This window comes from Phyllostomus discolor, chromosome 3 (genome assembly GCF_004126475.2).
Source record: "Phyllostomus discolor isolate MPI-MPIP mPhyDis1 chromosome 3, mPhyDis1.pri.v3, whole genome shotgun sequence".
Taxonomy (NCBI): Eukaryota; Metazoa; Chordata; class Mammalia; order Chiroptera; family Phyllostomidae; genus Phyllostomus; species Phyllostomus discolor.
This window is the reverse complement of record NC_040905.2, coordinates 57,757,740-57,777,766: the sequence shown is the minus strand read 5'-3', so window position 1 is coordinate 57,777,766 and position 20,027 is coordinate 57,757,740. Positions and strand designations below refer to the sequence as shown.

Below are 20,027 nucleotides of genomic sequence, written 5' to 3'. Positions count from 1 at the left end.
CCCACATCCAAATAACCAAAACCTGTCAGCTATGTTTTTGAGCAAAACTGGTGTTCTGTAAAAAGAGTAGCTCAGTGAACTCACAACCCAGTATCTGTACCAGCAGATACTTTTCTTCAGGGCAGCGATCATGTGTGGTTTACACAGAACTGCTTTATTTGTGACTCTCATATTGTGACATGGAACACTTACAATCAAGTCAAGATTTTATCTAATTAATATTTTGTGCTGCCTCATCAGAGGTATTCTCATGTGAAAATTGGCACTTGTTAGACTACAGGCATGTGCCTGAATGGACAACTGATAGAGTTTAGTGTCACTGCCTTGATTTGTACAAAGTAACTTTGAGACAGCATTTGTGGCAACCACTGCTTGTATAGTGCAATTGTCAATAACATGGAAAAGTCATCTTAGCATTTTTATAAAATGAGGTTTGACCTTTGTAGAACTTTGTAGAGAGAGAGGAAGGGAGAAAGAAAAACGTCAACTGCCTCTCAATGCTCCCCAAATGGGGACCAAACCACAACTCAGGCATGAGCTCTGACCAGACAGAGATGGTCCTTTCACTTTGCAGGATGACACCCAACCAACTGAGCCACAATGGTCATGGCCAATATTTGATCTTTTAGATTCAACAACATTTTTCAACCATCAACCATCAACCATCTAAACTTTACTTTTTCCAATACAGATATATTCTACTTCTCTCATGTGGGCTTGGAGAATAACCAATCACATTTTCTTTTTCTTTCCAGCAATTCTACTAGTATAGGTGCTAAGGCCTCCATAAGGAAGTTCAATCTTCTGCAATCAAAGGCTTGACTGACCTCATTTAAATTCTGAGATTTCCAGGAACAGGCAAAGTTGCATACCTAGGGGAAGCTGAACCAATGCCATCACAATCTAGAAATAGAACTTGTGAGACAAACCAGCTTTAAAAACTTCCTACAATGACCCAAAAAGCCAGAGAAATACTCAAATTTAGGTGGTTTCTAAAATGTGTTGGGGTTTTTTTTTTTCAGTTTGGCTATATTTATGCAGTTTAACAGAACCTGAAAGTATTTTTATTTTATATATAAAGGCTTATTTTATAAGCCTTTTCATGTTTTGATATTAAAATACATTCATAAGTTCAACAAAGACTTTTGAGTACCTACTATTTCAATTGTAAGTGCTAGAGATATAATAATAAACAATAAGACATTTTACTCAGTGCTCTCCATCTTTGGCGAAAAGAAGTAACGAATAAGCAGACTTTGAATAACAATGGGAATTTAAGAGTGTGATCATGCTAGGAAAAAAAGTAAAACTAGGTGAAGAACGGAAGAATGATAAAATGAAAGAAAGGGGGGATTACTTTAAATAAGAAAGTCTTCATTGAGAAGGCATCCTTGGACCTGAGACTTGATTGGCTAATTATGAAGATCTGACAGAAGAGTGTCCAAATAAAGTGGCTAGGAAGTGCTGATACTCTGAGACAAGCACTGAAACAGGGCAAGTCTGGCTGAAACACACTGAGCAAAGAGGAGAATTACACAAGAAGTCAGAGCCATAGGCAGGCACCAGTCATGGGGGAACGGAGGGAAAGCTGGCTTTACCTGGCACCACTATGGTTCTCACACCCTGATGGAGCCACCTGTCTTATTAAAAATAGACATGATGCCAAAATACAGAAGGAAAATAACAGGTTAGAAGTCATAAGACAAAGGTTCAAATTCCAGTTCTTCCCACTTTATCTAAGGACATAAAAAAAGAAGGAAAGGAAAATTGATATTTATTGAGTACTAGTAACTGCCAAGCTTTGAACCAGGTATTTGATCCTGTCTCAAATAATTCAACCTGGATTAATTATTTGCTCAGGTCTCTAAGCCTCAGTTGCTAATCCTATAAAGTGAAGAGAATAATAATATTTATTATAGTTACATTATACATTGTCAGAAAGATACAAAAAAACAACATATAAAGTTCTTTGATGACTGAATATCTATCTATTAAAAGGTATTATCACTATAAATAAACATATTTAAGTTATAGATCGGTATGACACTGGTCCTCCCTACTATAGGAGACTCTATTTCCAATACAGAAAAATCACCACTATGTGCAGATCTCTTGATGACTGCCACAAACCCCAACTGAATACCCCAACTTGAGCTACAATGAGTCCTATGACCTAGATATGTTTTTTCAAGCTCTATCCATTCACATAATTCTTAATCACTTCAATTTGTGTCTACACCCTTCTAAAACTACAGGAATCAACTTGCAAAGGGAAAGGCTCTCTTGTTCCTTGGCAGCCTCTCACAGGCCTTGAGCTGCTGCTGTCACACACGACACCTGTGAAGCAGTTTCATGAGATCTCACATTACTGAGCAGGAAACCAAGATGATTACGAATCTTTAAAACTTGGAAAGAACTGATAAGGACAGTAAAACAGCCTAATTAATTAAGCTGGCCAAGAAGGTTGATAGGAAAAGCATTTATACCCAACATGGAAAAATGCTGTAACTACTTACGTACATTTCACATGTGGAAAAAAAAAACTCCTAAAAATATTGCATTCAATAAAGTTTTGATTACAATTATTCATAGATGCTTTCAATACATGTTATTTCATTTGCTTATGTGGTAATCAAACAGCTAAAAAAGTAAATTAGGTGTGGAGTATAATGATACATTCTGTAAAGTGCATTAAGTTTAAAGATAACTGCTAAAGGTTCATTTGCTAACTTGTTAATACTTCTATCAGCTCATTAAGCTTCTGACTCAAACTGTGAACTTATAGAAGCAAAGACCTTATAATTTGCATTTGCATCCACTGACTCCATCATACTTCTGGGCACAGAGTAGATAGTCAAGCTATCTTATCAAATGAAAGAAATCTCACTTCCAAACAAATCCACCCATGGCAAATTTGTTGACTCTGAAATTCTCTAAGCTCACTACTTACCTCTGGTATACAAGCCCCTGTGAAACCAAACAAGCCATTGGCATTGTCACTTTTCTGTATTATTAATCTAGCTGTAGTATTCTCTTCAGAAATGCGAGCTCCTCCATATACAGAGACCAGTTTAAGGATGAATAACTCTTCTCCTTCCTCTTCATTGTCATCTTTTGCAGAAACAATGAAGGATTTGTTAGTTTCTCCCTGTCTGAACTCCAGATACCCAGAAATGGGGTGTAAATCGCTCTTTGCTGGCATGGCATGAAGTTCATAAATTTCTTCAAGGGTCAGTTTCCGCTCATAGAACCTCACGTCCTGCATCAGACCAGTAAATCTGTCATCGCCATTCATTCCTGCCCCAATTCTCAGTGTTCCAGGACCTGAAATTAGAGATGGGTTGAAAAGCTCCAATATGCACTACTATCCTCTCCTCAATTATAAGTGTGAGTCAGACAGTGAAGCAACTTTATTGAAAGGTTTTATAAGTAAAGTTTTTATATAACTAGAATATATTCAAATTAACATGATTTCTGTTATGAAAAAATAAATCCGTAATCACTGAAATTTAAGATATTTTGTACTAAAGGATATTTTGTATGTATATGTGTATGTGTATATGTATATATATGTGTGTATATTTGGATAGACATTGCTAAGAAGGGAATAATTTAATTCAGTCAGAATCTTAAAACTTCAGTATGACTATACTTTGGAAACTTCAAGGCTTCATCTGTTAGAAATTCATCCTGAGTTAAATAAAATAGAGAATATATAAAAATTAGTTTTTGTGGACAAAATAAAACTCTTAAAATCCATGAAATCAGTGCAATGGATGCAGAAAAAGAAGTATTCTTTTCTTTCCAGGAACAACAGTATAAGCAACTCTTGGGTAATAACAGCATGCAACCCAACTATACTACTATGTATCAGTAACATCCCTTTTCAGGAATTCACCAATTCTTATTTCTATACTTATTCCCTCTCCAACTAGAATACCTTTGTAAGATGAGAGTTTAGCTTTGATTTGGGGGAAAAGTACAAAAAATATTTCTTATCAATATCACCAATCAAGGCAGTTTACTAAGTCACTACCCAGATAACTCTTTTAGGGCAGTTATGAATCCTGCACATTATTACCACAGTTGTCCCATGCCTGCTCCAGTGGTTCTGTACTGACTATATGGGTACAACAGTGAAATTTCTACAACAGGCAAAAGTATGAGTGAAGCTCGGAAACAACACTAAGCAAAAGAAGCCAGACACTCAAACATACGCACTGCTCAATTCCATTTATATAAATTAAAAAGTTACTATTATGTTCTTAGAAATGCCAACAGTAGGTGAACCGGGTGAGATACCCAATGCAGAAGGTTCAGAAGGAAAATATTCTATTACACAATAACCATATAAGGGCTGCTCTACTTCCTAAGTGAAAAACAGAATCAAATCATATGATGGAGGGGCTGAAAGGGTAATTGGTGATTATAATGGAGATTACCAATATTGTGTGTAAACGAGCAGATGCATTTCTCAAGAAAACAGTATAGGCTCCAGCTTAAAAACAAGAAAGATTATCTCTTCAAAACACTCCATAGAATTTACCAATTTACTCCTTATAAACCCTTGTAACTGCTAGGGATTTCAAAGTAATATTTCTCTTCTGCTTCCTCTTTAACCTTAACCCCATCACCCTACGGCTTCAGCAATACTGAGTTAGCAGCCATTCCCATATACAATATTCTGTTTCACATTTCTACACCTTTGCTTTTTCCTGTACCTGAAATACTATGCCCCATCCCACATTACCACAAGAGAAATTAATGTTCCTCCTTTGTATTTTTTTCCTATCTCCCTACAATGCATTGAAGTAATCTGTTCGAACATCTCTCTCCCTCAGAGCCTATTTCAGGTACCTCAAGGGCAAACACTTTGCCTGGTTCATTTCTGTAATACTCAGCCCAGAATTTATTGTCTGTGAAGGCACATAGTTTCATTTAAAGAAATTAAACCAATACACAAACATATTTTAAAATACCTATTGGCCTTTTAAGAAATCAAATTTTTAAAAATTCCAGACTCAGTGTCCTAGGTGTGAAGATAACACTCACCATCAGTAATGGCTTCTCCTTTCAGACTCTTGATTCCTCTGGGCATTGCATTTCCATCAAGGTAGAATTCAATTATGCCATCATCCAGAATAATTAGAAGATGAAGCCAAATATTCTCCTCTAAATATTTCATGACTGTTGTCTTGGCAGTATAGGTAGCATTAGAACCCCAAGTTTTGTAATGAAGGGAAAGTGTCACATGGGATTCATTGGTTTGAATTTTCACCCCATAGTAGATGCTTCCATTACCATCATCCTTTGCTATAACAAATCCATTGGTATTGGCACTGGGCATTACCCAAGCTGAAAAGGTAAAGTTGGCAATTGAGTTGTTCCTGGAAGGATGGTATTTTGGATTAACGGTTCCAAATGCACCCTCTACTCCACTGAAGTACAAAGCATCTGTTCCACTATGGTGACGTCTCATGTGCGGTTGTAAAGGCACAGTGCTCGGGAAAATTCCAACCAGCAAAAAATCTATCATTGGAGGCAAACCAGCAGGGAACTCACTGGACAGTATTTCCCAGCCTACGCGTACATCGCCAAAGACACCCTGCTGCCTCAGAACGGTAAAGTTGGTGATATAAGACATATCATCTTCTGAGAGAACATCTTCTGCTACTTCTCTCTCTAAGCACTCTGGATCCAAGATAAAAACTCCAAATGGGTCATCATTGAATGGAATCATTACTGTCACCTGGAGGTTGGTTTCTGCTAGTTGGCCCCCAGGACCTGGGGACCCACCTATAATAAGAAAATTTGTGATAAATGAAAAACCAGAATTTTAAGTACTTTCTAGTTTAAAGTGAACGCAAAAGGTTTGTACCACAACTTTTGGTTAAATAATTTACTCATTCATCAATGAACAGCAGTGTTATCATACAACTTGTACCACACTGTCAATGGTATTCAGCATAATTTCATTCCAAATCAGGGTAGCCTGAAGAGAGAATATTAACTAGCGAGGTTTGATTCCTGTGCTTAAAACCAAAAGTGATGGAAAAATTGTTTTTAAAAATGACCAATCTTTAAGCTATAATAAATCCATCCTTCCTAACTTCCACTAATGGTTCGTTGGAAACACTGTATTTGGGTGGGTAAAAATTCTATTTACAAGTTTGAGGATGAATGGAAGTCTCCATCCGTACAATTTAACCAAGCTAAGACCGCAAAATAAACATTACAAACAACACTTCTGTCAAAAGGGTATTTTGATTATTCAGATATACATTTCTTCATTAACTGCATTTTTTTCTACAGGTCTGGTTATTTAAATATAAAATATTAAATGTTAGTGGTAAAATATAAGAGATGGGAAAACACAGCACCTGAAATATTTACTAGCTTTAAAATATAAAACTCATTGAATTCAGGGATTGTATCTGGAAAAGCATGGAGAATTATTGGTTTGGCTCCTTCTCCATCCATAAAGTTAACAGTTCCTGAAGTTTCATAGAACTCTTGTCCAGGCTGCAAGGCAGAATCATTCTGAAACAGCTGCCAAGCCACAGAAACGTTGCCAAAGTGTCCTCGGTGCCTCACAATCCTGCACAATAAATTAAAGAAAATTAATTTTTATAATATATATATAAGTAGTGACTCTAATTCTAATGGAGGCTTTCTGTATTTTCTCAGAAACATACTTTTTCTATTTACCAACTTTAATATAAAGCAGCCAGGCAGTCTTTACTGAGCAACCATGAAAAAATCTCATGGAAAGGGAATAATGAGGAACTTTAAGTAATAAAGAGAAGCAATCTTAAAAGTCAATGTCTTCAAAGTCCAAACTAAAAGATAAATTTTAAGCCCAAACTAGTGGATTTTTTTTTAATTTTACAAGTGGCAACAGCATTTAAAAAAAGTTTACAATTCATTCAGGTTACCAATGTTGAAAGTATTCAATTCTTAACAAATTTTTTCATTTTGAAAGATTAATGTATCAGAAGACTTTATTTTATTGTACCCAATTTTAATTTTTTTCTTATCCAAATATACTCACCAAAATGCATTAGTCTTTCCTTCTTCTACTGCTTTGTCTATGGGCTCCAAAGAAAAAATGCCATTTGGGTCATCATTAGCTTCAATTATCACTGTAGCCATTCCATATTGATATACTACTGTGTCACCTAAAGTAAAAATGGAAAAGTCGACATAACAAAAAATAGTTCACTTCCTGTTAAATTTGTCCTTTAATTAATAAATACTTTATAATTAAATTCAAATTTCAGTGATTTCCTCACTGAAGGTCATAAATTAAGGAAAAAGAGATGCCTAAATAAGTTTCATGTAACTTGTCTTTGAGGAAATCTCTAATTACAGAAGAATTACTTTATTGAAAAACATACAAGATACTTTTCTTCACAATAAGAATATCACTTCAATAGTTTAATTAGAAACCAAAAACACAGCTGTGTCAAATTTCAGATTTTTAAGGTACATTTTTTCATTTCCTAACAAATAATGAAGGGATTACCGATAACATAAAATTAGTCCTGTCCACATTAATTGGAATCACTGGCTTGAGTGCCTCCCTTTAATTCTTGCCTTCAGGCAGCAGAGTTTGATCTGACCTTAGAACAAAGCAATCTTTATGGTTAAATCCGATTCCTCTCTACTCCAATTTTTTCACCTATTGCTAGTGTTTTAGGTATCTTCTCATCACTTCTCTGACTTACATTGCTCTCTATTCTGGCTGTTCCCATGCAAGCAAGAGTTCTTCCCATCTTTATTCACCTAACTCTCATCACTTCTCAGAACCTAGCTCAAGCAACAACTCTTCCAGGAATTTTCTTTGAATTCCCAAGATAAGCTAAGTGCATCTCCATTGTGTTGCTACAGTGCTTCACACTTTGCCAATCTATCATAACAATTACTACATTTCATTAGTATACACACACGCACACACAATTTCACTGTACGCTCCTTGGACAAACGCTTAGTCAATTCCATGCCCTAGGAGGGTAGATGTTCAGTAACTGGTACACAGAATTTATTTATGAGTATTAGCTGAACTGATACAGATAAAGTTTTCAAAATCAGATGAGGATACCACAACTAAAATTATAAAAACAGAAACTATATGTAGAGCAAACCAGTACATTAAAAATAATTTATAAAAAATATATAACTGTACTAAAACTTACTTGATAATTAGCCAATGGAAAGAGAAAAACATAAAAAATAGCAAATCATTGTATAGAAAATACTGACAATATAGGGTAATAAAATAACTTAAAATATTATGTCATAAAATCTAATAAAAACAAATAAAAATAATAAAACCTAATTCTGGCAGGGTTCTGCTATCATATTCATTTGTCATGCAACATCGAGGAAGTGGTGCTAAAATCTCATTGTGTTTCTCCACAGACGGAACTGGAAATATTTAACAAGGGCCCTAAAGATGGCCAAATCCTCTGATCCAATAATTCAATCTCAGGGCATATACTGTGAACAATGACTACCAAGCATAAACACCCACTGCTATCACTAGGTCACGCTAGAGGTGCTGCCCCTCCGGCTCTCCCATCCTCAATCCCCTCAGGTCCTCAATGTTTTGACATCATAAAAGGAGAGAAAAAGAACTAAGGAAGGATATAAAAAGCACAAGTTCTAGAACACAAATATTTGTAGTCCAAGTCTTCACGGCTAACGTCATTAGATCCTCAGCTGTCACCATTTCTAGAAAACCACTGAGGACAGATGCAGCAGCAGTATGTACACCATACCTTCATACCTCGGGCTAGTGGCCCGGTCACACCTTGTGCACACTCACTCAGTCTCTCAAAATCAAAAATGTAGTTCCCTGATAACTTATCTCACAAATAAACTCACTTTATTAAAACAAAGTCATTTCTCCATCAGCTTTCTGTACCTCACAGCAAAACTTTGTTTTCTACTTTTACTTCACCAAAAACATTTTATCTGTAGAAATTTCTTTTTTTTTAATTGTTGGTCAAGTACAGTTTTCTATCTTTCCCCCCATAGAAATTTCTTTCATTTAAATTTTAGGATAGTGATTGGATTCACCAAAATGGTTTCGGTTTACATAAGGTCTCACTAATTATGTTTTGTGCAGCTGTGAGATTTCTTTTGTGGCCATTATTGTATGAAGTCAAATTTTTTCTTACCAAATGACAGTTCCTACTTACTACTTTTTAAAAACTTTCTTAGTTAAATCATGTGAAAAATGAGAAAGAAAGGAAAGGGAATAGGAAGAGAGATACAAATGGAGAAGAGAGACAGACAGGGAGAATACAGAGAAACACAGCACAAACAAAAATTAAGTATTCTCTTTCTTTTCCTCTTCCTCTGAATATTTCAGTCCAAAACGCACAAGTCAGAGCACGCAGTAGGCATTCACATAGAGGTGGAGCGCAGGACAACACAGTGATCAGCACAAGGTGGTAGACTTTATTCAGGGTAAGGAAGGCACCTCCATGGTAGAAAAGCTGCTATTGGATGATGGGGTGTGTGAAGTATGAGGGCACCCACAGGAGGGAGAGGAGTTGGCCTAGAGTAGGAAGCTTAAACCCTAGTGTGGTAAGAAAGACAATCTCATTGTGGAAAGAGAGTAGGAGAAGCAATTGGGAAGTGGTCACATATAGGGAGAACTGATCAAATTACAAATTGTATTAAAGATAATGGGAGCTGCTTTCTCTCTATGGCAGAAGGGAGGGACAAATATGGAGAAGGAGAAAACTAGAATGAACCCTGTGATACTGGATAGAAATGGAGATATTGGGGTGCACCAACAGTTTTCAATATGCATAGCTGGACACAGAACTAGAGATGTAAACAGTGCATATGTATACATAAAAACATACATACATACATACATACATACATTCCCTATCTCTGTACACCATGAGGACCTAGAAGGAGTGTAATCATAATGACAATTAGTACACCTTGTGCCAGGTCCTGGTTTGCAAATAACATTCTTCACTAAAAGGAACCAGAATTCCCTGGAGAAACTGTCAACTTCAGTGTTGTGAAAGGAAAAGTACAAGAGGAGTTTGGAACATCTTGCTATGCCAAAAAGAAGAAAATGTTCAAATAATCACAGGGACAGCTCAAAAAGACAGAGAAATCATCTTGAACAGGGTCTCACTGGCCAAATCTAGGACAATTGACCATCAAAAGAAATAACAATGCAAAACAAAACCCAATGCCTTAAATAGAAACCATGAGTCCATAGTGACAAATACATCAATATAATAATTGAAAGTATGATGAGTAACAAGATGTTTATGTATTCTAAAGTATCTTCCTCATAAGATTTACTAACTACAAAGAAGAAAAAGTACGGCAGACAAAAGCAGGCAGTCACCACCTACATTTTGGTCAAAGTGAACATCGCAGTAAAGGGACAGAACGAAATTGTGTGCCAACTGCGGAGACAGGACAAGAGCACAGAATCACCTTCCATGGAATTCCTGCCAAGGATGCAAACCTGGATCTAGTAATGATGAAACATTAAACAAATCCCAAAATGAGGAACATTCTATAACCAGTCTATAATCTTCCATATTCTTAAGATGATGGAAGTTGAGGAAAGACTGAGGAACTAGTCATGACTGGAGAGGTTAAAGAGACATGACAATCAAACGCAATACATGATTCGGGAAATGACCATTTTGCTAGAAAGAATATAATTGGGGCAACTGAGGAAATTCGAATGAGCTCTGAGGCAATTATTATATTCAGTTCCTGATTTTAATGATCATACTGTGGTTATGTAGGAGAATGTCCTTATGTATAGAAAACACCAATGTTTTCAGGGGTGATGAAGAATCATGTCTTTGACTTACTCTCAAAAGGTTCAGGAAAAAATTGCTCTTTGTAGTCTTAAAATAATAAAATAAATATTAAAATATGCCACAGCTCCTCCACCTTACTAAAGGTAGAGTCCAAACCTTCTCAGGGCCCAAATATTGGAGTTAAAACATCCTACTTCACTTACAGTACAAAGAAGAATGAAGAGCCTATCTTTTCCCCCTTGCAAATTGTCATTCATTATGGCTAATAGCTTCAAAGAATTATCAAACAGCCAATTGTACTCAGTGACCTAGAGAATCTAGCTTCCCAACCAGTATGCCCAGCACCCTGCTAGAAGAGCAGGCATCACAGACTCCTTGATGCTACAAGCCATTGGGTGACTAAACAAAGCTTATCATAGCTTTAGTACAAGATTTTTATTTCTTATATAATATCACTATTTTCTATGTGTGCTACATTGTGAAAAAAGATAAAAAATAATGCCATAGAGTATACCAGATACATGAAGGTTGAACACATATTCTTCATCCCATCCCTCAAGAAAGCAATGAAACAATTTTGCTCTGGAACAGTCACAGATGCTGGTTAAGTACTATTTGGCTACTAGACAGGAGTACATAATGTCACCTTAATAAAAGCACTGAAACAACAGATCAGCCATAAAAATAGAGTTTATTTACCTGTTGAATTAAAGAGGATTATATAAAAGGCTTCATCTGTTTCTGGGATATCATCTTCCTTAATAAATACAGATATTCTCTGCTCTCTATTTCCGACCTCGAAAACAAGGGTTTCTCCTTCAACAGGAACAAAGTCTCCCTCTCTGGCAGTAGCCTTCCCATCCATTGTAGCATACTGGACAGTGCAGGCAACATCAACAGATCCATTTCTGAGAACTGTAAAGATAGCCGACTCACCTTCCTGAACCCTCACTACACGAGGTTCTGAAATATTCACAAAGAAAAGAAACATTATGAGCTTTTCATATTCTATCTATATGTTTTCTGGTCACTTTATGTTTCTTCCTGTCCCCACAATAAATGCCCTCCAGTGTGTCTTTGCTTAAAGACTTATCTCTAGTCCCAAATCCTATGTGAGGCCTTCTTTGAATACTCCTAGTCAATAGCCTTCCTCTTGCCCTAAATCCTACAGAATCCATTGTCTTCAAAACCCAGTTTGTTAGTAACTTACATACAATCTGAAATCCTCTGTCTACTAGTTCATATACCTCATTTCCAAATTTAAACTGTAAATTCCTTGAGAAAAGGCCCAGATATCTTATTTTTAATTTCACCACAGCATTTAGCAGAAGGCTGAACAAAGGATGAATTAATTAAGTATATAGTAACCAAAGATTAAGAATATGAATCTGCAAAATGCAAGAGGTTTAAAAGATTCCTGCATTTGTAAATTGAACATCCTGCAAAAAAGGCTTAAGGAGTATTTTGACACCAATTAAATCTCACAAGAAAGCTAAAAGATGTCTTAGGTGCCAAAAGACAGTTCTAAAGAAACCATTAAAGTGGGAAAAAAAAAGGAGAAACTGTGATTTATATGTCCAGTCAATGTTAGTTACTACAGTAAATGATCATCCATTAGGTACAATACCCAGGGCCTGAATTGGCTACACTGTGGATTTGAAGAGGTTATGTGAAAGAGTACTCACTTTTGCGCAAAAGAAAGAAAATACCTTGGAATTTGAAGGTAGGGGGAGAACAAGGCTAAGAAAACAGTACTATTTTTTTCCTTCAGAAGATGTTTAAAAATATTTGTTAAAACATCAAAAGAGTCAAATAATGATCATTCCCACAAATCATAGAATCATATTTAAACAAGCATCAATTGTGCTTTATCAAAAATGTTCAGTTAAAAAATAATTTAAAATGTATACACATACTGTTCAAGAAAGATGCAAACTCACTAAAAAACAATAACAATACCACCTGCAAAATAAATGGGGTCATCATTTCTTCTAATCCTCAGAGTTGCAGTAGTCTTATTTCCTATTTTAGCTCCTCCAGTGGCATTAAGTAGAGTAATGGTAAATTCTTCCATTTCCTCTGGAATCTTTTGAAAAATGTTACACATGTTTTAAGTCAGGTGATTTGTACAAATAATTCCATTATACAGATCCTGGCAGAAATAACGCCTGCTTGAGTATGGTTGGTAGGGTAATAAAATGGGTGTAATAATGTATAGCTTTAATTTAAACATTTCACCTAAAATGTCACATGCTGCGCTTGAGTTTGCAAGCATACAGAATTGCATGCTTATGATTTTATAATAAAAGATTTTGTAATAAAAAGGGGTGTTATTTATGCTGGACCCTGTATATTCCTAAACTATTTTTACCTTTTTAAAAACAGAGCTCTACTGATAACAGCTAATCTACATTTCCATTTCTGAGGCAGAACCACCCAAAATTATTCAAGTAGGACTTAGGCCCGGTCCCCAGAATTTTCATGTGCATTCAGCCAGTCACTTTATTTTGACTCACTATAAAATTTAATTTAAATAGATATTTTGCCTTATGTAAGCTAAAATGAAATATTACATATTATTTTTTACAAAAATGGGATATAGGTTGTTTACAAGGAAAAAATGGAACAGAAAAATAACTTTTGGACATATTTAGAACTGAGTTCATAATAGTAGCGAAAGCTCAACTAGCTCTCAAAGGCCACTTACAAACACCACTCAAGTTTCACCCAAGAGTGTCATAAAGACCTCATTCCCAGGTTCCACCAACATGAGGCTGCCCACATCGCAGAGCCTATTTGAATCCCCAGGTGGACCCTGTTTCTCTTTCAACTCATCCATTGGAGCTGGACTTCTTCGCATCATAAAAGTGCTGAATTCTGTCTCTCACGGGACAAATTGGAAGTAATGGAGATAGGCTTTCCCAGCTGTTCTAAATGCAGTTCCCCTCAGAAAGGTCCACTCTCACTGTTACTGAGTTCTTTCTCTTCATCATCTGTAAGATGAATACCACGCTAAATCCACCATAATCCGTTTGGTCCATAATCCTGATTCTGGGGGTGCTACCATAGTATACTTAATAGATGGTGCCACGGCACCCTTGTTTTCAAAGGGCCTTAGCACAGGGAAGTACATCACCTTTCCCACAACTGTGAATCCCTGATAGTTGGCACCTACACAGTGTCACTGGTCACTATCAGTTCTAAGAATGCCTTCAGAAAAACAAAAAAGACTATTTCTCTTTTGGCTTATACTAATACATTATCATACCTGAGTTCTTTATGAATATACTCACAACAAGATATATTATCAGATAGTTAATTGTTAAGAAAATGTCATTAAGCAGTGACAACAAGAGAATTGTATATGTGACACTTACCTCATCGGGAAGGGAGTAAATGGTGATATTTTTTGAAAATTCCTGATCACCAAAGAAAACAGTCCCTTGGACAGGAAATACATCTTGTGTAAAGTCTGGACTAACCACCCAGGATACACTAACGTCACCAAAATGGCCTCGATTTCTTATTATACTATAAACAGCTGTAAGATAAAAATGTGTATAATATATGTGAATATATATTAATGTTAAAACGATGAGTAAAGAAACTGCTCAAAAAAAGCAAAAGTAAAAATAAGCCTTTTTTTTTTATAAAAGCCAATTATTTGCTTAGCCTAGCCTCCAAGGCACATGTAAAAGTGCCTCCACCTAGTCATCATTTTGTAGGCATATGGGTGATAAAACAAATGGACTCAGTCATTTCTATCACAGTTGGGATTTCAAAGGTCATTCAGCATTCAGAACAGGATGGTGATTAATTAGATACACCCATCACAAATTCCTATAAGGATATTTGCTAACATTTCCAGCTAGAGGAAGGGGCACACTCAAAAGTGATTTCCTTACCCAGAAAAAATTGCTGTAAAAATAAACTACATCTCATTTCAAAGCACTGCAATAGTTCTCTAGGAGTTACTCTCAGTTTTAAATTTTTTTCTATCTGATTCAATTCATTCTTGAGTGTCTGAATTCCATCACATATGGTTAATTGAAATCAAAACATAACTGAAATCATCAGTATCATCACAATGCTATGTACAAAACAAAAATAGCCATCTTAAATACGATTTTTAAAATACCAATTTCTGCACTTCATGTCATTTCTAAGACAGACAAGTAAAAATAACTATCTGCTAAAGAAATGAATTTAAAAATTATTAAGTTCCTCTTCAGTAAACAGTAATAGAATATAAAAACCAAAATAAATTACCACTATAGGTATCGTCTCCTTTACTTTCATTTATCGTAACAATTAGATCATCAGAAACAAATTCTATAATCCCATGAGGATCATCATTTTTCAGAATTGTTATATTGACAATGGTAGCACTTCCCAACTTGCTTTCCCGTTCGCCATGGCTGCTGAGGACCACCCAATAGTGTTCATCCAACTAAAATGAACATGTCAAATTAGGAAAAATACAAATCTGAAGTTTTCAGAGCAAGCAAAAAATATATATTCAATGATATTAATACAGTTAATTTTTTAGAAACACATAACTCACTCAAAGGACAAAAGAGTTGATATTATTCCTTAAAAGAGTTTTAACATTCTCCCATCAGTTAAGAAGAGACACCAGATATAAGGGTACATAACCCAAAAGGGAAAAGATAAACAATGACACTACTCCAAAATGGTAAGAAGACTAGACCTTATCACTGATGACCTAGTCATTTAAACAAATGAGAGTAAAAAAATAAAATTAATTTAAAAGCTACGCAAGCACTCGTGTAAGCACATGGAACTATGCCTGCTACCCTTAATATAAAACAAATTTATTTCCTTTTAAAAAAGTAATTTTAAGAAAAACTTCTTCAGTTTAAAATCATATCATTAAAAGTTGCGGTCTGTGCAGATGACATAGAATAAGACATAGAACTAAAAGGTGATGAAAACTGTTCACACACTCAAAGTTTCATATTGTTTGGTATTTCCTTTTTTGTAGAACAAACATACATAATTCAAACTTGGATTGCTTACCCTGCTTTTTAAGCATTTTTTTTCTTTTTTCAACCACAAGTACTTCTCAATCCATTCTTGCCCACTTCCTTTCCTGTGTCTCTTGTCAATGTTAAAAATATTTACATTTAATAATATACTAGATACTATCAACTTTCCACAAAAGGACAAGGAAAAAATTAAAGTCCTGTACCTCTGGTATCCCATCCAATCTTGTTAGCAAGGTGATTACAATCTCCCTTTCCCCAGGTTTAAATTCCAGTACCCCTGTGTTTCCATAGAATTCATTGCTATCTCTTGGCTCTACCCAGTAGCGCAGAAACTGCTTAACGAGAGCTCCCCTGGACCGAGTGATGTGCAGCTCTACAGATTCTCCCTCCTTAAAACAAAAACAAAAACAAAAACAAACCCACAAAAATTCAAGTCTGTTACAATTCTTCTGAAGTTCTGAGTACAAAATAGATTGAGGTTTCTTTCAACTTACTTGTATAATATAGGGTCCTCTGGAAGTAGGAGAAAATTCAAAAATTCCCCCAGGATCATCATTTTCCAAAATAATAAGATCACGGCTGGTATATCCAGATTTCAGCACTTGATTTTCCACATTGACCCTGAAGAAGTCAGAAGGGAAAAAGACATCCACTACCTATAGTCTTACTTCTGAATTTTAAAGAGTTCTAAGGTAGTATTTATAACACTTTTCAGACAATGAATATAAAGGTTATTAGGAGTTTAAATAACTTAAATTGAACTTAAGCATATTAAAATCACAAGAGAAAAACAGTTTTACTCATAACATTTATGAGGAAACTTCTCTTTCTGAATTCATTATATCCTTTATATTTGACTGAAACCAAATGCTGCATATGTACACCAAGAACACCGTAACCGAAGGTTGTAAATATACTGTAGTCTTATTAAGTACCAAATTTACAGAATTGTTTCCCATTTTAGAAAAACTCATTTATAAGATTAAAAATATACTTAACTAATATGCTTTAGTTATGCTAAAGTTAATACGCTTTAACTTTATATACACTTGCATTTCTTTTAAAATTCATCACCTAAGATTATACTAAATGAATAAAAGTTGGGTAATTATGTGGATGCATGGATCAAAAAGGATCAAAAACATTTTCCCTTTTTGTGATTATATTTTAGAAATCTTCTTTGACCTTTTATATGTTCCTATTCACCTCAATTTTAATCTCATGCATTAAATGTAGTCCATACAAATGAAATCAAATGGATCTTAAATGCATCACATGTTATAACAATTCCTATACATATCTCAAAAGAACATATTAAAACAGATGTTTTTTATTTCTGGTTTTTATGTTCAGTGTATAATTAGAATGATCAAAGGGACTGAGACTACAAGGCTCTGAGAGTTTAAAAGCCTGCATGCTCGTTGAGAATTCTCAATCCTGCAAGCTGCTCTAAACCTTTCCAAATGTCACTTTCTATTGAACCAAAAAGTACTCTTGAACAGACCTCAGGATCACAATGAAGCCACGATTAATATGTAGAAAGCATAGCTCACTTCCTATGTAATAGAGAATCTGAATTCACATCCTTCCCTCGCTTTTGGAAACTTGACAACCAATATCTAGCATACTAGTGGCCACAGGCGCGATTAGCCAAATAGTAGGACAGTTGTGTGTTATATTGTTAATGCAGTCATGTGATTTTCATAGCAAATTTTCCCATATTTCATTCACATCAATACTTTTATTAATTAAAGAAATTGTAATTAAATTAAATTTATTTAATATTAATTAATAAGCTAGGAGATAGGAAAACAGGATCACAATACAAAATATAAACACCCATTAGGAGCATTACACAAAATATTTTTTAAACTTTTTAAAAATATGCTAGTCTTCGGTAAAAAGCATTTTTTAAAAGTTCTTTATACAGCTGAGAAAACGTAGGCAGAAACTGATTGGATGCAAACCAATGGAGGAGATGAGAGTTTTGAGAGTTGATGAGAGTTACAAATTCTCTGTTAAACAATCTATAGGATTCATAAAGATGTTAAGTGAGAATTTCACAAACTCAGCACATTAACTTTTTCCTACACTGTATGTAAACTAGAAGGAAAGTTAAAATTTTTAATTCCTCATATGTAAATACATTAATTGTCAAACTTTTTATCAGATTATTTTAAATGCATTCATAATCTAAAAGTCAGAGAAAAAGACTTCCTATATAAGCTCCCGGACCATTGAGAAATGACAGTACACACAAAGCATGCACAGGCAGGTGGACAAGCAGAATGTCTCAAGACCTGTGGTCATGCAGAACAGCAGCTGTCTCCATAACAATGCCTTGCAAAGCAAAATGTTAAATCACAAAAACCAGGCATTATCTTGTACACTTACCCAAAATACACGACAAACCTTTCAGTTTCTACTCTGTCAACACATAAAGAAGCGTGGGAAGGTGGGAAGGAAAAAAAGGAGACAGAGATCATTTGCCAAAAATCCCACTAATGTTGCTAGAAATTTAGAAAGGCAAGGTAAAAATAAAGTTAAAGAAAGTCTTTCTTCTTTTTCCCACATGAGCTAGTAATGTGCACTTTATGGGAACTCTGCACACTGGGTTCTTTGCTATTGACAAATGCTAGCAAGGGGTTTGGCAGTTCCCACTTAGGGAAGATGACCCCATGGCCAGCCAGCATGCAGGACCCATTGAAGACATTCCTTTCCAAGCCTGCTCCAAGGCGGTGGGGCCTGCCAAGCACTGTGCATGCTTACAAACCGCAGCAGCTGAGCAAATTTCATTCAGCCCAGCTTATAATTGCTTAGCAGCTTTAATGAGGTTTAAAAAAAATAAAAACCTCTATCCTCAGATCTAAAGCCAGTTGTGCTTAGAAAAAACAAAAACTCTACAAGCAGAGAAAAATATAGCTCTCATCATTTACAAGAAGCCATATCACTGTATCATTTAACTATGACAAATATTACTTAAATATAACTTTGTATCAGGAAATCTAAACACTTTTCCAAACCCCCAATGTAGTATATTTTCAAATAGCATTGAAAAACACATGTCAAAATATACAGACCTACTGCTTCACTTTTAAAGTCAAATGACACTATAAATAAGGGGTTATATATAGCACATATATCAAAATTAAAAAGATAAATTGGCATAAAATTGGTTATTGACTTGGGGAAAGTAAACAATAAAATATTTTTAATTGGCATGGCATTAAAAACATTATAAATTGTTTGATACCAGGAAAACTTTTATCTATAGTTGAAATACAGAAAATTTCCATTTAAATTTCTCATTAAAACTATAGACTGTAAATACAACTATATTTTTTTTGTTATAACATTATATTGTAACTTACTGTAATCACACATACTAGCATTCATTCATTCTAGTCTTTTTTAAAATTTGCAAATCTGAGATGGGTATTATTTCAAATCACATATTTTATTCTCACTTATTTAATGAAATACAAATGTGTCTTGGACATTCAAATGTAATTAGCTCATTCTCATTCATGCACAATTGAGATAATACAAGTATGCATTAGTTACTATTTGAATTAAAACATTTTAGTATAAATTGAACAAATGTCCTCTATTTCAAAAGAGAGAAGCACAATGATTTCTGAAACTCTGTACCCTACTATTTGTATTTCCTCGTGAACTGTTTTTTACCCATAGAAAAAAAAGAGAAAAAAACTTAAAAATCATATTAATTTTAAAAATTTATATAAGATTAAAAATGACTATTTTGAAAGAATATAAAGAATAGCCACTATGAACTTGTAGAGATAAAATTTAATTTATTCTTCAAACATTTAGTCCAGAGCAGAAACTCAGCTGAATTCACAAGTTTCTATGGATTGCTATGTTTTTATTTATAATTGAGGTTCATTTTTCTTTAGGTTTTTTTAAAGATTGTCCATTGCTTTAGTAAGTACTCAAAACCAACTTACAAAAAGAGCACGTAAGGAAAAAAATTGATGATTTTCAGTTTACGTTTCACTAATATTTTCATAAGAAATATCTTTGCTTAAGATTTAATGTAAAATATGTCAAACCCACAAGTCATTTAGACAGTGTATTTTATAATTATTTTGTTTGTTTGTTTTGTTCTTGTTGTTTTAGTTCACTTTTTAAAGTAAACATAATATGGTTGTGAAAACAAACCAAATGAATAGCAGACATTGAA

General features: G+C 34.7%; 1 protein-coding gene across 1 annotated transcript in view; it reads right to left on the bottom strand.

Annotated features, from left to right (window-relative positions):
• Nucleotides 1-20,027, bottom strand: part of ADGRV1 (adhesion G protein-coupled receptor V1) — a 507,196-nt gene that overhangs the window by 416,529 nt on the left and 70,640 nt on the right. Inside the window, 10 exon segments of the mRNA XM_036020532.1 lie at nt 2,951-3,324; nt 5,053-5,796; nt 6,381-6,598; nt 7,052-7,178; nt 11,514-11,777; nt 12,777-12,900; nt 14,192-14,355; nt 15,084-15,264; nt 16,027-16,212; nt 16,318-16,444. Of these exon segments, the coding sequence (XP_035876425.1) occupies nt 2,951-3,324; nt 5,053-5,796; nt 6,381-6,598; nt 7,052-7,178; nt 11,514-11,777; nt 12,777-12,900; nt 14,192-14,355; nt 15,084-15,264; nt 16,027-16,212; nt 16,318-16,444 (2,509 nt within the window).